This window comes from Convolutriloba macropyga, chromosome 12 (genome assembly GCF_964194025.1).
Source record: "Convolutriloba macropyga chromosome 12, txConMacr16.3, whole genome shotgun sequence".
Lineage (NCBI taxonomy): Eukaryota > Metazoa > Xenacoelomorpha > Acoela > Convolutidae > Convolutriloba > Convolutriloba macropyga.
Genome location: NC_134479.1, coordinates 18,724,895 through 18,748,988, shown reverse-complemented (window position 1 = coordinate 18,748,988; position 24,094 = coordinate 18,724,895). Strand labels below are relative to the sequence as shown.

Below are 24,094 nucleotides of genomic sequence, written 5' to 3'. Positions count from 1 at the left end.
AGAAGTGAATATTTTTTAGGAATAGCAGTAAACAACTGTCGCCAAAAATTTGTCTGGATTATTCCAACAATAGATGGACTGTTCCCATTTACGATTTAATTTCCAAAACTTGATACAATTCATTTGCTGTTTGGTGAATGAGACGAGGAAAAGTATTAACATTTGAAATATCAATTTTGCGGAAACAAAACAACATCGTCAAGAATTTGCAAAAAGCTTTTTTGATTTTTTTTCGTTTTATTTTTAGTCGAACTGAGAGATTACTGGCATCAAAAATTATATTTTTTAGTGTTTTTTTGTATAAGTAGGATCATTTCTTATTAATCGTTCACAAAAGTCTTCTTTAGAACCAAAATATCGATAAAAAGAAAAGGTGGTAACTAAATTATTAAAATAATGCTTAGTTAAGCGAAAAAAAGTAGTTATATAATTTATATGAAATTAGAAAAGGAAAAATTGAATTATGTTTTCAAAATAAGTTCAAATAAAAAATTTGATATCTACAGTGACTTGAAGTTAACTCTGTCAACGCTAAAAATTTTTAATTGTGGGTGAAAATTGGTGGGAAGAACGGATACGTACGCAAAACACTCCAGACAAGCAACAAAAAATGAAACCTGAAAATTGAAGCTAAGTGAATTGACTTTGAGCATCGACATTAAAATTGCTACCGAGAAATTTAAACTTTTTGACTTTCAATGAGTTTTTAAATTCGACGTGTTTTCGCTTGTTCAGAGTGAGCATTCACTGAAAGTCCACGAAACGCTCAGTAAATGAAACCTTGCCAAGTTGAAAACTCTTTAAATTTCCACTGGTCCTTGCCTGCAAACAAAAACATACTTTTTTGTATCACTAAAATTTGAAAATATGAAAAAAATTGCAATTATAATAGATTAATTTTGCCATTTTGGAATGGAAACTCAATTATAATTATTATTAGTTATACGAAAAATTGTAGTCCCAATCAGCTATAATTCATTAAAATAACTAAGAGAAAATTTAATAGTTCAAAGTTTTTTTGCTTCTTCAAAATTTAAAACCTCTCTCTTTTCCAACGTTTTGCTTCTGCTACTTCATTTTCTTTCTCCACATTTCTATTGGGAAAATTCGTGATCACCGTTCCAAAGTCCAGGCTGAAAAGGAGAAATCCAAGGTCATTGTTTAACCCTTTTTCCTTGCAACTTCGAAAGATCAAGTGATTTTAATAAATGCCAACAGAGAAAACTAGCATCTCAATGAACTCAATGAACAGCATTTTTTTCCGAGTAATTATTATAAAATAATTATTAATACTTGGAAGTATTGGTTGTTCCCCAGCGTTACAACTCTTTCCGTTCATGTCGAGGTCATGGTCTTTGCCAAGTTTATGCCCCCCCCCCCCCCCGCAAGCACACGTGCTATTTGTACTTAGTAATTTGCTATATTACAAAACACAATTGCTAATTTGGGGTGTCAATAAACTTGGGGGAGCTGAAAAACACTATGAAAACTTTGATGGCTTTTTCCATCCGATTAGATTTCAATTTGGTTAATGAATTGGGATATAAAAAATACTACAGCTCTATTTTTAATTCTGATAACCTTTGTTTTCTCTAATTCAGTTGTTGTTGTTGTTTATTACAAAACACAATTGGTAATTTGGGGTGTCAAGAATTTTGGAGGAGCTGAAAAACACTATGAAAACTTTGATGGCTTTTTCCATCCGATTAGATTTCAATTTGGTTAATGAACTGGGATATAAAAAATAGCACAGCTCTATTTTTAATTCTGATAACCTTTGTTTTCTCTATTTCAGTTGTTGTTGTTGTTGTTTAGAAAAAATTGTAGGCTCTAAAACAAAACGCTGCGGTTTGTTAATTTTGTTTTATTTGTGTTTTAATTAAATGCAATTAGTTACCTTTTGGCATGATATTGGGGAAATATGGTGATTGGGATAAAAGATTTTTGACTTTTTCTCTGTACGTCTGAACCCTGTATTTTTGTGCAGGCTGTGATTGTGGATACACAAAATAAGTGCTCCTCTGAAAGCCCAACATCTCCAAATTCAGTCACTGCTTTTGTGTGTCATCGATTCGACTATTTGTTTAAAATTCTTTTATTGTTTAATTTCTGTAAAAACAGGTGATGTCGTTTTATGTTTCAATTCTACCCTATATTGCTTGCATTAGGTTCGTCTGCTGAGCTCAGGTACATTCTTTTAAAGAAAAGTAGCGGTTGAATTTTTGCCCTGTAGTGGTTGATTTTGGCTTTTTTGTTTTGTAGTTTTCGACAAAGCTTTGCGGAATATTTGCGGTCATTGCATCAATAAAAATTGTTGGGCTCAAATGGCTCTTTCTCGGCTAAATGGCTTTCGTTTCGAACAAACAAGAAAAACTTATTTTTGCGCCAAATCAATCTGATTGTGGCTGTCTAGAATATTGATTGGGCTTTCTAGTTTTCACTATTAGTATATTAGCTGATTCATTATGTTTGTAAAAGATCACATATCGTTTCATTATTAAAACTCAAGGCTAGCAGAATGTTTGGAGAATTATAGGGTACAGAAAATTTGATCGTTTAGTTGGAAGGTAAAAATTGAAAATTTTCTGCTAGAGGCTCACGTGCAGTACACAGACACCTACATTTATATATCTCTTTTACATATCACTTTTTATTTGAACTTAACCGTTTAAGCATTAGGGTTTGAAGTAACGGAGAAGACGCAACTGTTGTTTTGTTTCAGAATGAGTTACTCAAGTATATCTGCATCTTCTAAACTTATTCAGGAACAGTTATCAGCAGCTGTACTCTCTCTCCATTTTCAACATGTCCAGAAGGTAAGATCGAAACCCTTGATTTGTCTAAAAAATCGTATATTCATTTCATGAAAATATTTTTAAAAGACTAAATATCTCAGATTAAGATTAAAAAACGGTAATTGAGATTAGCTTCTTTCACTGGCTTATATGATGATTTATAGACAGAAAATTAGTTTTCAAACGCAGCATGCTAAAATAATCCGGACCATAGTTCCTTCACAGAAATCATTTTAAAAATAAGAACATAAACGTAGAATTTTTGTCTTTTATTTTGCTCTTTATTTTGTCAAACATTTGCTTAAGTGAATCGTTTTTCTATCCCCAAAAGCGTTCATCATCTTACAAATCTTTTTAAGCTAAAATCATAAAACGAATTACATAAATCCTTTCAATGCTCGTGCGACCTGGTCCAGTCTCTGCAACCGAACGTGGAGGCTGATCAGAGGTGACTTTGGTCTGAGACCTCAACTCTACTTCAAACGATTTTCATATTTCAGTCTTCCTCGTGGACAATGAACCAACTGTGTGAGAATGGCAAGTACTCCTCACAGAGCAGACCTTCTGACCTTGAACTCCTCCACTCTCTCAGCCAAGTGGCTGTCAGACTGTTGATCATGTTGACCAATGACCCCATGCTACCACTCAATGTGGTTGACGTCACACATGCTATCACACAGGCACTACCAGGTACACTATGAAAAAGGATTTTGCAAACTGTTATTGTAACTGTAATTTTGTAATTGGAAGGTCTCTGGAAGGCTGGCAGTTCGGGGCTGGCCAGCGCCCAAAATTCTATCAGAATTCCGAAAGATCTATTTATGGTTCTTTTACTGGTCGGGAGTGTTCTCTGTTGACCACAGAAGGAAAAAAATATTCTTTCGACCGCTTCAAAGCCACACTTCGGATAATTGTTCAATTGTTTTAAAAAAATGGAACTATTGGGCAGGCCGTCTCTCTTTTCTCTAGTAAAACTGCAAACGTTTGTTTTAGGAAGATAAGAATGATGACAAATTTAAACCCATAAAATTTAATTAACAAATGTTATATACAAAATTATAGTAGCTAGTAGCACACGTAAGAACAATATTTAAATCTTTGAATTATCTTTCAAAAAATTTTAGCAGCTACAAAACAACGCCAAGGTCTCATTGTGACACTAACTGTTGAAGGAATTTTAATTGCAATAGGGGGGGGGGTGTCCTTTTTAAGATCTCACACATCCTTTATAAAACGTTTTTGAATATTTTTCGTAAAAATTCAAATATTTAGAAACCAACTAAAACTCAATGATAGTGGAACTCAACTTGGGTAGTGGATTGAAATGCATAAGTGCAAAAATTAAAAAACATAGCAGGACAAGTCCTGACCTACAATTCAAAAAATTTTCATTGTCTAAACAGAAAACTAGACCTAGAACGGACTATGAATGGATTGGGAAAACCGTTTAGAAAAAAAACCGATCCAAAAAATAAAAAAACGGTAAAAAGCAAAGTGAAATTGCCGCATGTGAACAAAAAACCACTAGCGAGAAAGCGAATCTTTGTTCAAACACCGTTTTCTCATTGTACTTTAATTGGAGCGAAAAAATTTCACGCCGCAAAACCACTCGCTTTTTCGCTCCACTTCCTGTTTCGGCGTGACCAAAATCACTACTCCGATTTAACTTCAAAAGTCATGAAAATGTGTGAACAGATCTTAAAAAAATAAAGACAGCCGGAAGAATTCCGGAAACGATTCGAAGTGGAAATCCACTTAAATGCCATCCAGCTACTCATCAGACAAAACGTGCCTCCAATAATTTACGCTTATCTTGAAATAAAACCATAAAGAAAATAGTAAAAAAAAATCAAATCTAATAAAATATGATTAAAAATCTGATCAAATTCTTTCATAAATTGATACCCCAAAAAACTATCTCTGCTACAATTACTTCATCGAAACAACTAGTAACTACTAAAACCACTTATGAAATTTTTTAAAAATAATTGAAGCCAAATCATGAAAAAATAAGCTCTTACAAACAACTTTGACTAAAAAACTGGAAAAAGTTAAAAATTTTTAATACTACAAAAGCACAGATATCTAAACAAATTTTTTTTTCAGCCAATAGGGTACCCAGTTGCTCTCAAATTAGTATGCAAGTCATAATAGGTTAAGAAACTTGTCTAAAAACAGATAAAAAACTGAAAAACTATAAAAAATTAAGAAAATTAGTTCCAATTTTCGACATTTTTCGTCATATTTCTCAACAAAAAATGCTTAATATCCACAAAACTGTAACCACGTGTTAATTTAAAATTGCTCAAGTAATAGGGGTATCTTCAATACCCATTTGAGGCAGTAAAACAAAACAATAGAAAAAAAATCGTAAAAATTAGCCCAAAAATCAGCAAAATACATGAAAAACATCCAAATTAGCATAAAGTTCATATAGATTTTCAGAGTCCTCCAAACCTCTACCAAACCCAGCCTAAAATTAAAAGCAAATCATAACCAAACCTCTTAAACAAAAAAAATTTGAGAAAAAAACTGCTTTAAAATGCCGCGCGTGAAAAAAATTCGCTCGCTTACAGAATTTTTTTCACACCTCAATTTCTCGCTCTGTAGAAAACAGCGATAAGAACAAAAAACCACTCTCTTTTCGCTCGGCTCTTCGTTTTGTTCACCAACAAAATCACTCCAAATTTATTTCACGTGTTTCATTTCTCGCTTCAAAATTCACTCCAATAAAATTGATTAAAAAAAGGACTTCTCCAATACTACCTTCGAGTCGTAAAAAGACAGCTCCCAAATACAATTCAAATTCTTTGAATTGTAAAAAAGCAAGCAGTATGAAATCGTGAACTTATCTGAAACTCCCTTTATAGTGAGATGCATAGTGGAAACTTGACTTCTGTTTTTACTTTTATCCATTTTGATTTCTTAACAAGTGCTACTATTGTTGATACGTGTACTCTAAAGACAGCTTCAAATTGAGTAAAAACATTGGCTGCAAATTGAAGAAATGGATATTGAAGCTGTCTGCTTTCCATAATAATCGTAACTTTTAATCTGGCCTTTTTTTGTTTTCCATTGTCCTGCTAATTAGTAAAAAAAAAGTGAGGTCCCATCCCTTTATAGATTAGCCACAGATAATTTATCAAAAGACATTTAGTGAGTTATTAATTTGAATGACTTTGACACTGAGTATTTCCGTCAACGAAAAATAAAATTTGGAGTTCAGACCTGGTTTTTTTCCTGGTCTCTTGTATCTTTGTGATATAATTGACTGGTGACATGAGTTTTCTAATGACGTTTTGTATAAATTATCAGTTTGATAGCTTTTCGTTTCTTTGATTTTGTATCTGGATGTTTTTCTTGAACATTGTCTTCGAATTTGTGAATATATTTCATTAGTTTATTTTTTGTGTTAGCTCAGTTTATAGCTTTCCCGTATTTTTCGTTTTTTATGTTGTTTTGTCCGCTAGTCGGATTCAAAACAATTGCAGTCGGCCTTTGAGTAAATTGAATTCATATCTAATAAGGCTTCAGGGTTTAGTTCATGGCTTGCATGACCTTCACACTATGTGATTGCTTATAAGAATATATGAAAGTTTAACTTTTTTGCGGTTATTGTTCTCTTTGTTGAGATGTCAGGTAGTCCCAAAACTGTCGGTTTTCATTGTGTTTCTCTAGGACGCATGCCTAAACCCAGTTAATAATGTTCCATGAATTCTTTGTTACTTACAGGCTATATTTTTGAACAAGATAATGCATTCTTTGGTTGTGACACTATTCTTATTGTTTTCTTTGTTGTATTGACAGGTAATCCAACAAAATACAGTTTTAATCTTTGTCATTTGTTTGTTTGGTTGTCTTGTTGTCCAGCTTTCTCTTTTCAGATAACTAAATGTTTTAAACGTGTAGTTTTGGAGCCAATGTTTTTCTAATAACTTAGAGACCGATCTTTTTCGAATTTTTTGAGATTTTTTAATTTCAGTTTTTTTCATAGTTTAGTCACATTGTTCAGTGTTGGTAATCCAAAAGCATTTCCTTATTTTCTCATGATTAATCATTTTTTAGGAAATTCATTTTTTCAGGTTTCTTAAAAGTGCCTACCTCCAATTAACAATGTAAAAAACTTCCATTGATAACAAATATTTTTTTGGCATTAAAAGTTCACAAGACTTTTTTTCTCTCGTTCTTTTTCCGTGCTTGCAGATATATGTACGTTTTATTAACTCTCAAAAGTTTTTGGAGACAAGCCGCTGAGATTCAGGTTGTTAGCTTATTTAATTGTTTAGGTGCTTCTTCCAGACATTTTCTTGGCATATTTTTGCCGCCTTAATAGCTTGTTTTACAAAAATAACGTCACGCAAAGGGAAGTCAAAGAGCAACTTGTTCTTTGTCTTCGAACACTCAACAACTGATTCTGTGAGTATTACATCAGTTTTACCCTCTTTGTTTCTTCTTTTAAGTCAATTGCGCGATCAATTTTCAAATTGTTGTTGTTGTTGGGAATTTTCGACTGCTTGTCGAGGGGTCGTTCTGACCCTTGAGTCTTGCTTTCAGAGAATTGACCGTAAATTTCTGCATCGGTGACAATCGCAACCCAGTTGCCACTTGCAGATATTTTGAGTAATGAGCAATTTATTAACAAACTTCCACATCAAGTTTAGTATTCAGTTTTTCAGTCCTCACAGTTCCATAAAATTTAATTCCTTGTCGATTCGGTTTGCTAGTCTGCAGTTTTTGAAAACGAATTCATTTCGCGCCTTTTCGAGCCTTACTTTTTTGAGCGTGTAAAATTCTGTGGATCTTCCTCAAACTTTGTATATTTCAGGTATTTCAATATCGTCTCTTCCTTCTTGAGTAAGTTTTGAGAGAGTGAGGATATCGTTCATCTGCATGCACCTTGGTAATGGCAGGATGTTCAAAAGCCTCAGTTGATTCTCGTAGGGTTCGTTTCGTCCTGTTATCCACCTCAATGCTTTCCGCTGGAGTTTTTCAAGATTGCGTGAATCAGATCTTGAGGGCGTGGTACAGTTGATTCCGTATAATAAGACTGGAAGAACCAGCGATTTGTATAATCCCAACTTTATGATGGGTTTTACGGCATAGGCGACGTTCCTGTTTATCAAGTAAAGGTCTCTGTTTGCTTTATTGAGTCTAGAATTTATATGAGCCGATCAAATCACTTTCTTACTGACGTTTATACCAAGGTCCTTGACTGCTTGCAGAGAGTTCAAATTTTGATATAAGAGTTCAAAATCCTTTTCTGGCCCTCTTATGTTTACTATTGCACACTTGTCGACTGCAAGTTCCATTTTGTTTGTCGCTACCCAGTTTTGTACTGCATTTATGTCCTCCTGGAATTCGGTGTCACTGTATCCTATTGAGAGAATTTTCAGGTCATCGGCAAACAGGTATGGATCGCTAAATCTTAGGAAATCTGAGAGGTCGTTGATGAGTATACAGAACAGAAGGGGTCCAAGAAGAGATCCTTGGGGGACGCCACTTGTGATTTCAAGAATCCTGGAGCTTGTGTTAACAGCTCTGACGAATTGTCTTCTATTGTGGAGATAGTCAACCAAAACTTCGAGGAAGCATCCGCCCACACCAATTTGACCTACTTTGACGAGTAGTTCTTTATGCGGTACTTTGTCGAAAGCTTTGGAGAAGTCAGAATAGAATGTAACTATTCTTGTCCTTTGCTTCGTAAATCTTTTACAGGAAGGAAAGCATATTTGTAGTTACAGATCTACCTCGAACAAAACCTGCTGATGCTTGCTCATGTGTTTTTCGAAGTGTTCATATAGTGGCTCGTACATGCATTCTTCGAAAATTTTACTGTCGATGTTGACTAGAGAAACTGGACGATAATTCGTGACCAGCCTCCTGTCGCCCTTCCTTTAAATAGGGGTGACTGATGCCATTTTCCATTGGTCGGAAAATTTTCTCAAGCGCTTTATGTTCTGAAGGACTAGGTAAAGACATCAGTCATTGGTTTCGCTGTTTTTTGGTAGAAGATAGGGGGTAGCCGTTAGGGCCTCTGGTCTTAGTGATGCCGAGCTCCGATTGTATTCGAATAATTTTTTTCTTTGATATACAGAAGTTTGTTAAAGTTGGGTTCATAGAATTGACGTCTTCTATGCTAAAGGAAGATTTAATAGTGTAGGCAGAATGAAAGAAGTCGTTTAGTAAGTTTACTTTGTCTTCAATGTTGGATGCTGATCTTCCACCATTGATTAGAATTTTTGGGAGGTTTGGTGACTTATTAAGACATTTGAGATGTTTGATGGTCACATTGGTGCCTCTGGTGCTCATTTTTTTCTCTTGATAATTACACAGATCCATTTCTGCGGCCTCTGTCACAAAGTTTTGAAATTTCCTTACGATGTTTTTCCGATATTACGTTGGTTTGTTCGCTACGAGTTTACGATGAGTGTTCAACTTTTTCATCAAATTGGACGTACTTGGTGTAATAAAAGGTGGTAGAGATTGCCTATGCCTTGTCCTTTTGGGAATCGTTGCTTGTGCTACCTTGTCGAAAAAGTCGTACATCTCTTCGCACATGTTGTTTATGTTTGTGTAACACACTGGTTTGAATTCAGCAATTTTGATCATTTCGCTTACTTCCGAGTAATCGGCTCTTCCAAAACTTCGAAAAGTTCTCAAAGTTGGTTTATTTTCTGTATCGGGGCACTCAACTAGAAGACTGATTGCCTTGTGATCTGAGCAGTTAAAGGTTTTTGTGAATTCTTCGTCAAAAGCGGAGTGCATGTAACAATTCCGATAGAAGGCAACGTCCAGTATGTTGTTTTCGCGGGTGTTAAAACCAACACTTTGAAGAAAAAAATTTGTTTTCAAAGAGTTCTAGTACTTCGTCAGTGTCCTCACATGAGAAGTTGAGCCAGTTTGTTTTCGGAAAGTTAAGATCTCCACAGATTATTGCTGTGCTTTTTTTGGTAGGGCTGAGAGAAATGTTCCAAAGTCCTCTTGTGTGTATCTGTACCCACTTCCTTTCGGGGGGTTGTAGAACACAGAAACAAAAAAGCCAAAATATACATGTTTTGGCTTACTCAGCAAAATGGCTTCTGTTCAAAGGAGAGTATGTAAAAAATGTTTTAAAACTGTTGAAACTGTTTCAAGGGTTTGCTATTTTGAAAAACAATTGTTTCAAAACTATTTGGGAGCTGATGTTGGCATTCGAAAGAGGGGAATGAATGATCAGATTGAGGCAGCTTAATGACTGGCAAACATCAGTTTACGTATTTTATTCTATTTATTTTTAACTTATAAACTGAAGATTAAAAGCTGTTATGATTTTCTGCTTATATTTAATTTTTAAGTACTGCGATCGCTACAAACAAAACGTTGTTGTAGATACAAGATCGCCAAAGAACAAAATTGTATTCGCTGAAAACTCGAAAAATTATAACCATTGGAATTTCAGACCGGATTGAGCAAAAATCATATACATGAACAGTTTTCTTCTATTTATGATAATGTACTCTAATGTGAAACTCAAGTTAACTAATTTGAAGAAAAGATGAAATTATCAGCCATATGATGCGGTTTGAAAGTATAATGTTCCAAAGATGATCACAGTATTCGCGATTTCCCTGAATGTTGATATATCAACCGTTTTTGAGAACCAAAAGCAGTTTTATTAGAGTTTTGAGGTTCTTTCTTGATTTTCTCAGATATTAAATCAAACAGAAACTAAATGCTTTCTTTAAAACTAAAAGACTTTTTAATTTTTGAGACCAATCAATGGTTTAATGCTATCTGTCTACCCAATGACTGCCTTAATTTAGTAGTAATTTTGATTTACTTTTTCATTCAACTCATCTTTTGTGCTCTCATTAATGATGTTTGAACTTTCTGTACCGTGTTCTTGTTGCATTATGTACTCGAGAATGACGACAATACCTCAAGCATTCTGCCATTAACACCTTATCTGAAACTTGCTCATGAGTCGACCAGTCAAAATTACCTAAAAAGCGCCCATGGAAACAATTAACTATTAAAAAGAAATAAAAAACCGCCATCAAAAAGAGCTTAAAACTTGTTCAATCTCTACATATGATGCATAACTTGTCTTATGTTTTAACTTATGTTATGTTGTGTTTGTGTAGCTGACTTTGACCGGGATGTGAGGTCAGTTCTGGACAGACTGCAGATTGAGTCCACACATATCCACGCTTTCCTCGACTTCACTGTCCCTGCACACAGTATAAGGTCAGACACAGGATCTATGTCACCAAATAGATCTAACAATTAATTTGAAGTGTAGCATTCAAGGTGAACAAAAATTCAGTCTTGATTTATACTCATGCAAAATTCTGAATTCTAGAATAATTCTAATTCATAAAAGGGGACTCATAATTTCTTATAACATTAAAGGTTACGATGGTGATTGTCTTTTTGTAGTTCTCAAGAGGCGAGATCTCTCAACCAGAGACTGTTGGCAACCTCTTTTAACAGCCTGGAACCCATCCTAATCAAGTTAGTATTTCCTCATCATTTCTCACAACAAAATAATTAGTCATGAAATTAATCATTTTCGCACAGTAAAAACAAAACTTGATAGATCATGCCACGATATGTAAAATCCTGATTGTTTTGCCATAAGCTTGGAATGCTAAAAAACTACTTAAGGTAGTTTTTGTTGATAATTATTGACATGCATTAATTAGATCTTGGAAAAATACCTAAAATTTTGAAACAAATGCAAAACCTTTCTGGCTTTTACACCGCGATTAGTATCAATATCTTGACAAGACATTTCGAGTTTTGTTTTACTAACTTCCCTAGTGATGAGCCCTAGTGATTCGATCTTTCAAGAATCTGGCAAGATTTGGATCTTAAAAAAGATATAAAACGAAAAAACTTAAGCTTTTTGGACAAGTTTCAGAACGCAAATCTCTGGAACAAAGTTTCAGTCTCGATTCAAAATCATGCGGGATTCTGAATTTTAGAAAAATGCCAGAATTATAAATAAAATTACTTACAATTATTGATTAGTCTTCTCTCAACCTTTATCAGCTGACAATAAAATTTTGCTGTCGAAATTCTTATGATATGATCCATGTTCTCAAAAACATATCTAACTAAACAAATAATTTCAGCATTGCGTCATTTTTTTCTAACAGACTATACATTCTAAAGCATAACATTTCGAACGTTTTAAAGTTCTTATAATTTTTTAACGATATTTGTATGTTTACTCAGAAACATACAACTATAAATGAATTAGCATGATAAGCAATAATCAAATATGACTTCATGTAATTAGTGAAAGTTTTTTTGGCGTTCGACCCCGGTGAGACCCAGCAGTAAATCAAAAGGAAATTTGATTGAAAGTAAAGTCATGATAAAACTTATCCGGGCTTAGAGGTTTTAGCCGACTCACAGATTTGAAGACACGCCTGTTGGCCGTCAGATTTTATTAGGTCGAAATGAAAAATGACTAAAATATTGTTAGTAGAAACTCTGACTTAATTATGTTCGGCCGTGATAAATTGTTTGGTTGTGATGGTTGCATATTATGTCCAATGGCGGCAGAGGCATGGCCAAATTTGGTAGTGGTTATAGCTAAATAATGCTTGTTTTAACACCAAGATATGCTGCGTTACTCGGATAGTGAGTGTGAAATTATTGTGAAAGTGGTTTTCAAGTCGTTTTTGTTGCTTAATTGTCGACCGAGAAGTGTGTCGGGTATTTTTATGTCGGCCAATTGAATGGCCACGGAAGTTATCTAAAATGAAACGAATAAATTTTCACGGTGACGTGTTAACAGACATAACAAAATATAGAATTTTCAACGAATCTGATTGCTTGTGAAAATTAGGATACTGTAATTTTATGCGTTCAAACAACCTTATTTTGACATAGCATAATTTTAGATCAGAAATTAAATCGTTTCTGCTAGCGGCCCTCAGCCCTATATAGCCGTTAAATTTCCACGCCCCCCCAATCTAAGTTTTCGCGAATTGTAAGAGCGATATTTGCGTTTCATTAAATTAAGAGTGTCTAGGTAGATTGAAGGCACTTTTAGAATAGTTTCTTCACAAATATTTAGAAAATCAAGCCCTTATTGTTGCCGATAACACCAAAAATGATATAATCCAGAAATTTTTATTGATACCTACATTATATGCAACAAATTTTGATTGAAGACGTAATACTTTCAAACCATAGCTGTGCTAGCTTTTAGTAAATACATATTGTTCATATATGTTCATGTATAAGATTACTCAGCTTTAACAATTTGTTTAAACATTTATAAATGGGGGGTGCCTAGCTACGCGTGGGGAGGGGGGGGGCGCTAGCAGAAAAGATCCCATATAGTTTACCGCGTGTAGCCATGCCTCGCAGACCATGGCCATGCCTCAGTGGCCCGTGGGACTTGATATGAGTCTATCACAACCGAACTTGATATAATTTTCACCCAAAAACTTTCCTTTCTGCTTATCGCGACTTCTGAGTAAATTTACGTTAGCATTCATATCCTATATTAAAACATGGCGCAATAATCAGCAATCAGCTAATCAGGAAACAGCATTAACGTTTTTTCAGTTTTTCAAATTCTGATTGACAAGCAATAAAATACCTATGTTTGGGTACGTCTGTCATTTTCATTAGCACCAATTTTCACAGCGGATTAGGTTATTCAAAATAATCGAGTAACCTATAATATAAATACCAAATACAACACATAGTTAAACATCGTTATCGATTTAATATATCCCGATTTTTCTATTTAAATTTTTGTCTTTCGTATTTGCTTTGCTAGCCCCGACCCGGCATGCTGGATTTACAAAATAACATAGCTCATGATTTAAATGCTTTTCAGGTATGGTTTTCATCTCGACAGGGTCAAGCAAATGACACATGTTCTGAAACAGCAAGAGAGTGATTTCGAGAAAAGTCACAAATCTGTGGGAGCAATTTTGAGACGAACTAGAGCAGACATTAAATCCCATCTTCAAAACGCACTCTCGTTATTATCTGCACAGTCATTGTAGATAATAAAAATAGCCGATATTAGATACCCGTTTGTTATTAGAATGCGTAAATTTAATGTTTGTTTTCTACGTTCTGGCTATCCGTTTAGACAACGAAAAAGTGAGAATCTAAGCCGACAAACCGGATACACACCATGCGTGATGGTTGAGCAATCCGGGTTGGGGTGTCACATAGAATCTTACCGATCGAGCGCAACATTTTCAGAGAATTTCAATGATGGATCATTTAATGTCAAATTAACATTCATCGCTGGACATAAATCGACTCCCGTCCTAGTCAAATTTAGGCACCCCCGAAAATTAATGTTTTTCTCCATTATGAAAAAAGTTAGTAATTAAATGACCTCGAACGAAGTTTAAAGCATGTCAAGGACACTGTGACTTCTCGTTAACAAAAGCCCGGCATTTTACAACAATCATAATCATCAACCTGGACGTAAGTAGCTGACTTCCATGTTGCAATCTTTATCTTTGTCTTTTTGTGTAGTTACCCCACCATAGTCTTATTGTTATTAAACAATCTAATTTCTGATCTTTGGATATTCTGAAACATTGAAAAAAATCATGGGGCACATCGGCTTAGCTCATTGTTATGTTCAGTTATGTTTTGTTTCGCTTGATTTTGTTGCTACAGTTTTTTGGAAGTCAGCTACTTCCGTCCAGTTTGATGATTATGATTGTTGAAAAATGTCGGGTTTTCGTTAACGAGAAGTCGCAGTGTCCTTGACAAAGCAATTACTTGCTTTTACGACTCGAAGCGGAGTACCCGTAAAACAAAATTATTTTTACAATCTAAGAATTGGATTGTATTGGGGCTCTGTCATTTTTTAAAATCCAGAGAATTTAATTTCTATTGGTCCTCTGTCTTTTTTTACAATTCAGGGAATTTGAATTGTATTGGTCTGCTTTTTTACAATCCAAGAATTGGATTGTATTGGGGCTTTGCCATTTTACGACTCGAAGAGGAGTATTGGAGAAGTCTTTTTTAATTACTTTTATTGGAATGAAATTTGAAGCAGGAAAAGAGATGCCTGAAAAATTTCGAGTAATTTGGTTTGAGTGCTGAACAAAATGGAACAATGGGGCAAAAAATTGGTGATTTTTGATGAGTGAAAAAAATTCTTTAAGAGAGAAAAATTTTTTCTTCACGTTCGGCTTTTTGAGACAATTCCTTTCTTGATTTTTTTTGGTTCAAAATTTTGATTGAAAAGTACCTTTTATGGGCTGTTTTTTGATTAGACGTTCGATTAAAAAATGCAACATTTTAGGGGTCGTTTGAGAGTGATTTGAAGGTTTCTGGAATATAATATGAAATGTATGCCAATTTATTTGTTTTCAGCTATTCTGGAGAATTTTAGCCATTTTCGCCGATTGTTTTGTTTTATTACTTTAACTAAGATTTGAAAAGACGTTTATTTTATACAGAAATTTTTGATGCCAAGTGACTAAAGCTTTGTTGTTGCAAAATTCCTTTTTTGGTGAAAAAATTTCAAAAAATTGAGAAAATGTAAACTCAAGTTTTTTGCAGCTTTTGTGTTTTCTATAATCTTAGAGTCCTTTTTTGGCTTTTTGTGACTTCCCTACTGTCTTATGAGCATTTTGATACTCTTATTTGCCGAATTTAGTTTTTTTTAAACTTCTGTGTGCCTTGAAACGTACGAAAATTTTTTAATTTTTCTAGTTTCTTAGTTCAATTTCCTTTTAAGAACTCTTTTATCATAATTTTATTTCAAAAAATTATTCCTCATGAAAAGGCTAGGTAGGTACTGTTTTTCTGAATGGTTGGTTTATTTGTTTTCTTCCAGTCAATTCCCTAATTTTTCTGGTTATTTTTTTTTTGTAAGATCACAGATTTTTCATGTCTTTGACCTTTCAGAGTGGTAAACAGGTATCGCCTAGTAACCTTTAGAGCACCTAAGCTGGCTTTAGTTGTCTTTTAATTGTTTAGAGTGGTGCAGCTGCTAGGAATGCCTGAGTTCAAGGTTAAATGTATTTCGCAGGTTACAAATTTCTGAAGCCAAAAACAGGCAATTTTTCTTGTCTTTTGTCATTTTTTGAATTGCTTGATCAGTTTCAAATTGATATATGTCAAAAATTTGTTATGCGCAACATAACAAATTTTTGCGACCAAAGTAGGAATTAAGATTCTGTAATGCAAATACAAACACGTAATTTGATACTGTTTTCTAAAATGTTTTTCTTGCCCAAATGGCCCGGAAACAATCTTTAGGGTTTCTTATTATGCTACCCCTTGGTTGCTAGGAGCAATGAATTGATTTTTTTTATTTACTATCCCAACTTGTTGCAATTGTTTCCTAAAAAATTGGAAATTTAAAAAAAAATTGGAAAACTATAATCATATTCGATTATAGTTTTCCAAAGTTTTTTTTAAATTTCCAATTTTTGAGGAAACAATTGCAACAAGTTGGGATAGTAAATAATAAAAAATCCGTTTGTGTTTGAATATGAAGAGACAAGGAATTGGTTTTAAGATATTAGTATCACACATTCTTACAATATATAAGAAAATTGGCAATTTTGTTCAAAAAATTGTTTTTTAAAATTTTTTTTCATGAGCTTGTCGTTTTTTAAGTGACAATGAATCTTTTGCAGATAGTTTACATTGACAAAAAGATTTTCATCGAAAATTTTTATAGTTTCTCAATTTTTTTTGTTCTTAAAGGCCAATAAATGTTTTTTAAGGCTTGTGCATGGGTTAATTCTTATATTAAAATGGATCAATTTGGCATTAGGAGTCACAGCTTCAAGAGTTCTAGCAATAATAAATTTGTGTTTAGTTAGTTTGATCAAATTAGTTGCTCAAATTTTCATCTCTTTGGCTAATACTGTGTCAAACATTGTTTAAAAGATCTCACAACAACTCTGTTCCTTATCAAGGTCAGTAAAACTACTAAAGAACAAATTGGACTGGCTACAAAGAGAGGTCATTCTAATCTTCGTCTTATCAAACCCGAACTAGTTCTAAATCTTATCCAGTTTGAACAAACAAACTAAGAGCACTCTTGCCTATTCGATGGAAGGAGATTCCTCAGGAGCGGGAAGGGTGGAGATGGGTGGCTGTTTCATGAGTTGTAGACGTTTTCTCTTCAATCTTCCATTTTTCTTCTTCAATCATTTTTCTGAACAACAGACTGCAGGTTTTTCATGAGTCTCAGTACGATATCTAGGAGCTAAAGTTCAATTCTGGATAAGGCTGAACTTGCTTTAGATTGTTGTTGATAGCTTGATCAGATAATATTTGCATCGTGAGAAGATATTTCTTGACTTAAATAATTGTGATCTTCGTGCTTTTCAATTTGTAATCAGCGTTTGTTGTCCCATGGCGTTGCAGGAATACAATGTCAGGAATTCTGTGCATCAATTGGTTTAAATTGCCAACTAATTTCCAAATGTAAGTTTCCCTACTTCTTTGTTCTATGGTCACTACTCAAAGCGTTGATACAGTCGTGCCAGATGATAACCTGTTTCCGTTTGGCACCAAGGAGGGTGTGCCAACCTTCATCAATTTCGGTTGCGATGGTTGAAAATCAGGACTCTCACAGTACACGTGTATATGCAGAGTTTCGTCTTCAGGTAGTTGGTGGAGTCTAGTAGTGCGCTGTTGAGTGTCATCTCACCAAGGACGTGCATTCAAACAACATTCTGATCTCTTCTTTTATAACTGTAGAACTGTTCAAGAGGACAATGTAAAGACCAGAAAAAATTAATTGGCTCTGGCGCCATATGCAAAAAGAAGCGAGAATTCTTTTCAGTCTTGTTTTTTCTTCTTTTTTGAGAATACAGGTCCACAAACCGATATTAGTTTTTTACAATCTGCATGCGTTGTTTTCTGATGATTAAAAATCTGATGTTGGTCCTATTTTAGATTGAATCTCCTCTTTTGAAACTCCTTTTGTCGAGCCCACCATCACTGATTAGTAACAGTACAGACAATTTTTTGGGATCTGTTCCGTTTGCAACCACCCAGCTTCGCTGCATATTATTTGCCACCCCTGACGCACTCGCTATGTTCTCACACAAAGGTTTGCAATGGACTTGCACATCATCTCTGGGGGGATGGAAAAAGTTGAATCGCTGATGAAGTTAGTCTGGAACAAATGGCATTCGATGAACTACTGAGCGCTTCGATCGGAATCCAAACTGACTTTTGTGTATTTGATTTTTGTCGACATTTCAGTATGATAGCTGATTTTTAAAAAAAAACGATTGAATGCAGAATACGGAGGCCTTATGTTCTGTTTTTGATCTTTTGCTTTTTTGAAAAAGACACAATAGTTTTTTCGGTGGATCTGATTGCAATATCTAGGAGCTAAAGTTCAATTCTGGATAAGGGGTGAACCTGCTTTAGATCGTCGTTGATAGCTTCATCGGATACATTTTGCTTCTTCAGAAGATGCCTCTTGACTTAAATTGTTGTGTTCTTTGTGCGTTGCAATATGTAAATAACGTTCGTTGTCACAAGGCATTGCATACAATTGCAGCGATTCCATGCTTCATCTGTTTCAATTTGTCAACTAGTTCCCTAACAGTAAATTCCCCAACTTCTTTGTTCGGGTGGTCACTGATCGAAGTGTTGATGCAGTCGTGCCTGTTTTTGATTTGCCACTGAGGAGAGTATGCCCATTTTGATGGATTCGGGTTGGGCTGGTTGCAACTGAAGATTCTCACAGTCGACGTGTATCTGCAGAGGTTCCTATTTAGGTCGTTGGTGGAGCCTGGTCGTGCGTTGTCCAGTGAAATTGCACCGGTGACGAACGTTAAAAAAACATTCTCAGTTTTTTTTGTCTGTAAAAGAAGAACTCGAGAGCGAAATGTGAAGACCAGAAAAACATAAACGGCTCTTCAGCCACATACAACGAAAATTAATTTTTTTCTTGGTCCTGTTTTTTTCTTTTATCAGAATGCATGTCCAAAAAGCTACATTAATTTTATTTACAGTCTGCTAGCCCTGTTTTTGCTGTTGAAATATCAAAAGGTGGTCTAAATCTCCTCCTATAAGACTACCAATTTTGAGCCAAAACCACTGATTAGGTGCGGCAACAATTAACTCCTACTAGGGATCTGTTCCGCTTGGTTGCATATTACTTGTTTGACAGATCTGGCAGCAACTCCGTTCCTTTTCTGGGTCAGTAAAACTACCAAAAGGCAAATTGAACTGGCTAATAAGAGATCTTTCTAAGTTTTGTCTTATCAAACCCGATCTAGTTTTAAACCTTATCCAGTTTGAAAAAACAAACTAAGAGCAGTCTTACCTGTTCGACAGAAGTAGATTCCTCAGGAGCGGGAAGGGTGGAGATGAGTGGCTGTTTCATGAGTTGTAGACATTTTCTCTTCAATCTTCCATTTTTGTTCTTCATTCTTTTTTCTGAACAACAGACTGCAGGTTATTCATGAATTTCTGTACGATATCTAGGAGCTAAATTTCAATTCTTGATAAGGATGAACTTGCTTTAGATTGTCGTTGATAGCTTGATCAGATAATATTTGCATCATGAGAAGATATTTCTTGAGTTAAATAATTGTGGTCTTCGTGCTTTGCAATTCGTAATCAACGTTTGTTGCCCATGGCGCTGCAGTTATACAATGTCAGCAATTCTGTGCTTCAATTGGTTTAATTTGTCAACTATTTTCCAAATGTAAATTTCCCTACTTCTTTGTTCGGGTGGTCACTACTCAAAGCGTTGATAGAGTCGTGCCAGATGATAATCTGTTTCTGTTCGCTACCAAGGAGAGTGTGCCCGACTTATCCAATTTCCGTTGCGTTAGTTGAAATCCAGGACTCTCACAGTAGATGTGTATATGCAGAGTCTTCTCTTCAGGTTGTTGTTGGAGTCTCGTGGTGCGTTGTCGTGTGAAATCTCATTAAAAACATGCATTCAAACAATATTGAGATCTCTTTTTTGCATAACTGTAGATTTGCTCCAGAAGACAATAAAAAGACAAAAAAAACATAAATGGATCTTGAGCCAAATACAAAGAAATAAGAATTCTTTTTTGTCATAATTCTTTTTTTCTTTTGTCAGAATTCAGGTCCACAAAGCTATGTTAGTTTTTTACAATGTACTAGCGTTGTTTTTTTTTGCTGTTGAAATATCAGAAGGTGGACTAAGTCTGCTCCTAGCAGACTAATTTTGAGCCAACCCCACTAATTAGATGAGGTAGCAATTTATTCCTCTTTGGAATCTGTTCCGTTTGGTTGCATATTACTCGCAACTCAGGACTCACGCGTTTTATTATTAAAGAATGATTTGCTTTGGAGTTGTGCGTCGTCTTTGGAGGGATGGAAACGATTTATTTGCTGGTGAAAGTATTCTAGATGAAACAGCACTTGATAAATTACTGAGCGCTTCGGTCGAAATGCGAACTGATTTTTGTGTACTTTACCGCATACGAGCAATGAGATTTTGTTGAGTATTACAGTTTTGAGGAGTTTTGCCACGCACCATAGGAAAAAGATAAGTCTATGGTTTTTAGCAGGATGTTTGTTTCTTGATTTGAATATAGGCACTATCTCGCTGAATTTTCGCTTAAGGGCTAGGGAGGCTTTGTTCAAAATTGTTTTTAAATTCAAGAGCAGCGATTTACTTGTTGACAAGGCGGCTGTGTTCAGGACAAGGACACCAAAAGCATTTGGTCTTTTTTTCTCTTCCTTTTCGGCGTCCACCGAGAGCTGTCTCGATCTCTTTTTGTTGGTTAAAAACATGCTTGTCTTAAAAGTTTGGTCGGATACTTCAGTGTCCCGAGTACTTGTTCATGCTTCAGTGAACTCGCTCTGGATACAATTGATAAACGGTTCTGCTTGATTTTTCCCGTTGAAGCTGTTTTGTTATCCCAATGAACAGTTGGAGGAATTTGGGTGGTGCTTCAAAGCTCTCGAAATTTTTCAAATCTAGAAAACTTCCTCTTCCTATGTTTTTAGGTCTTCTTCATTCATCAATTTAACCAGCTCCTCCATTCAGTCTGCCTTTGCTTAGAAGTATCTGGTCTGCTTAGCAAGTGCTATCTTCCTGGTTGTTTTCAGTATTTTCATCACCTTGTAGGTTGCCGTTTCCATCCACTTCAAGGTTCTGAGATGATTTGTTTTAGCTGGACAATGTCTTGGAAGACATCGATTAACCGTCAACTAAATTTCAACTATTTGGTCGATATTTATTTACCAGTACGGTTGAAATGCGCGGTTAGTAGTAGAGAAGGTGGTCCTATTTTAGAATAAATCTCTTCCTATAAGAATTTTAATGTCAGGTCAACCTTACTGATTAGGTAACGTAACAGTTTATTCCTCATTGGAAACTGTTCCGTTTTGATGCATATAACCTGCAACCCCTGACGCACGCGTTATATTCTAACATTATGATTTGCTATGTAGTTGCGCGTCCTCTTTGCAGGTATGGAAACGAGTCAATTGCTGGTGAAATTAGTCTAGATGAAACAGCATTTGATGAGTTACTGCGCGCTTCTGTCGAATTCCAAATTAACTTTCGTGTACTTGGCTGTATATGAGAGGCAAGATTTTGTTGATTATTACAGTTTCGATGAGTTTCGCCACGCACCATTGGATAAAGATAGGCCTATGCTTGTTAGCAGGATGTTTGCTTATTTTCTTGAAGATAGGCAATACCTCCCTGAGCTTGCACTTAAAGGCTACTGTGAGTTTGTTAAAAATTATATTAAAAATCAAGTGCAGCAATTTTCTTGTTGATAAGGTTACCAATAGAATCTTGCCCTTTTTCCTTTCCTGTACGCAGTTCTCTGAGAGCTGTCTCGATCTTTTTTGGTTAACACATGCTTGTCGGATATTTTGTTGGATACTTCAGGGTCCCGAGTATCTGTGAGAGGTTCAGTGAACACGCTCTGGATATAATTCTTGAAAAGTTCTGCCTTCTGTTCTTCCGTTGAAGCTGTTTTGTTGTCCCAATGCACAGTTAGAAGAATTTATAATGTATTTTAGGGCTTTAGAAAATTGTCAAAGTTGGAAAGTTTCTTCTTCGTATTTTAGCCTTCTTCAACAATTGATTTAACCAGCTCCTACACTTTTTCTGCCTTTGCGTAGAGGTATCTTGTCTACTTACCAAAGGTCTACTTACCATCCTCTTGGATGTTTTCAGTATTTTCATCACATTGGAGGTTGCGGTTTTTATCTAGGGCTTCAGAGTTTTGCGACGGTTTGTTTTGGCTGGGACATTATCTCAGAAGATATCCAATAACCATCAATGAAAGCCTTTAAATAGTTGGTCGATATTGTTATAGCTGTATGGTTGAAATGGGTGGTTATTGAATTCTTCGTTTGGAAACTCCCAAGCTCATTTCCTCAGGGAAATTTTCCAAAGTCAAGAAAAAAAGATCTAATGGTTTTCTCTCGTCATCGATTTGAGTGCTTAGTAAAGGAATGACCATAGAGATGAAAGAGTTGTGATAAGACAGTGATTTGTTCTCTTTTGAAAAAACGTGCTTCATGCGCAACTAAAGCGTTTATGGGTAATCAATGAGGGGTTGTTCCTTAGAATAAAGTCAGTTTGTCATAGGGGGATCCAATAAATTGCTCCAAGCTGACCTAAAAAGGTTATCAACTGTAGCCTTATCATTTGTGTCAGATGATTGTGTGTTGGCCAATGGGTCTCAGTAACATCTATATATTCTTTGATAATCATCGGTACGCTGGGTTGAAAAAATGATAATGTAAAAATTAGCCGGTCAGGTGATTTTAAGTACGGGCTTTTTTGCATTGTAAAGACAACTTCGGAGAAGGTGATGCCTTTTTTGATAACAATTTGCAGACCTCGAAGCTTTCTGATAATGTTCCTGGTTTTTCTGTCTTTTTATAGGATGTTGTATCCAGGCAGGACAAGAGCATTGTCAGTATTTTGGGATGCCAGTGAAGTCTCGAATACACATAGGATGCAATAGTTCTGTAGGATTACACAATTACTGAAGTTAATTCTTCTTTCTATGTCTAGAAGGTTTCGAACATTAAAAGTATGCCTTGCGGTATGCATAATTGCAATAATCTAATTGTTGAGATAAACTTATTGAGTAGTCTCCTTTTTGCACCAGGGAGGCTATTTAATTTTGCTTCAGCTCGTAATTGTTGCTATTTACGGAGTGATAAGAGGCCGGACATTGTTTGGCTAGCCCCAATTATTGGAGATTTCAAATTCTGTTGGAAGAATTCGTATATGGGCCAAACATCTTGATTTGAATTAATCTAGTTTATGGCGTGAGGTTTCTCTGCATCTGCTCGATCGACTCATTTAGCTGGTGTTATTCGAAGAACTTTTTCCTCTGCACGTTAAAAAAGTTTTCAGCTCAAACATTTGGCGTGCACTTTCTCCGCATCTGTTTCATCTGTTTGACTGACCCTGCAAAAAATTTTACTTAAGTTTGTGGATTATTTATCAAAGCTATTCTGTGTATAATAAACCCTCTGTAGAGTGCTACTTTGGAGTCCCTTGTGGGCGATCTCCTTTGATCCCCATTTTTTTCCCTCAAGAAATGCCATCTCCACCAGCGCCACCACCCACATCTTTGTGAAATTTGTATACAGCGATGCAGTGATCAAGCCGGTACGAATTGTGTTAAATGTAAAAACAATTAAGTCCACCTTACGTGTCTAGGCATTACAAACAGTTCAAATATTAGTGGAATGATTTTTTGGTCCTGCAGTAAGTGTTCGCCAACTTTCGCTGCAGAGCTTTCGATTCCGAATGGAATTTTTGCAGTTGAGCAAAAACTGGAATGCGTCCATGCTCTTATCGGCGAGGTTTCTTCACTTCGAAATGAAATAGCTACCATAAAAAATCTGGACTTTTCGTTTCTTAAAGCAGCAAAGACGGGGTTCCAGAGAACCCCAAATGACAGCACGTCGAATTATCAAAGTGAATCAGGTACCAGAAAACGAAAAGCCAAAGATTTGACTATAGAAACAACACAACGAAGGCTAAGACCTTCTAAATAAAGACTGGTACCAATACGAACACATCGGTAATATCGGGTGTGAAAAGACCCCCTAAGCGCCGTCATATCTATGTCGGAAAACTTAGCAAACATATCTCAAAAATGGAAGTTACAGAAATGGAAGAATACTGTGATACTCAGTTATTGAGCTCCTTGAACTCCTTCATATTTGTCAAATTTTGGGACCGGAATCACACCTTAAGTCATTTCATTGTGTTTTTAAGTTTTAAGATGAAAAATCGAGTCACCGGTTTTTTGGCCTAAAAATTTTACCATATCAAGATTCTATTTGAACGGGCCAGCCCGTGAATA

The 24,094-nt window shown here is 35.4% G+C and overlaps 1 protein-coding gene across 5 annotated transcripts in view; it reads left to right on the top strand.

Annotated features, from left to right (window-relative positions):
• The window catches only part of LOC142350917 (uncharacterized), a 72,278-nt gene extending 58,399 nt beyond the window's left edge, over positions 1–13,879 (top strand). For all 5 annotated transcript variants that reach the window (XM_075402935.1, XM_075402933.1, XM_075402934.1 and 2 more), the window contains 5 exons: positions 2,723–2,816; positions 3,296–3,485; positions 10,919–11,021; positions 11,214–11,288; positions 13,639–13,879. In XM_075402935.1, coding sequence (XP_075259050.1) covers positions 2,723–2,816; positions 3,296–3,485; positions 10,919–11,021; positions 11,214–11,288; positions 13,639–13,810 — 634 coding nt within the window. In that variant the 3' untranslated portion in view covers positions 13,811–13,879. The remainder of the gene's footprint in view (positions 1–2,722; positions 2,817–3,295; positions 3,486–10,918; positions 11,022–11,213; positions 11,289–13,638) is intronic.
• Positions 13,880–24,094: the final 10,215 nt, after the last annotated feature.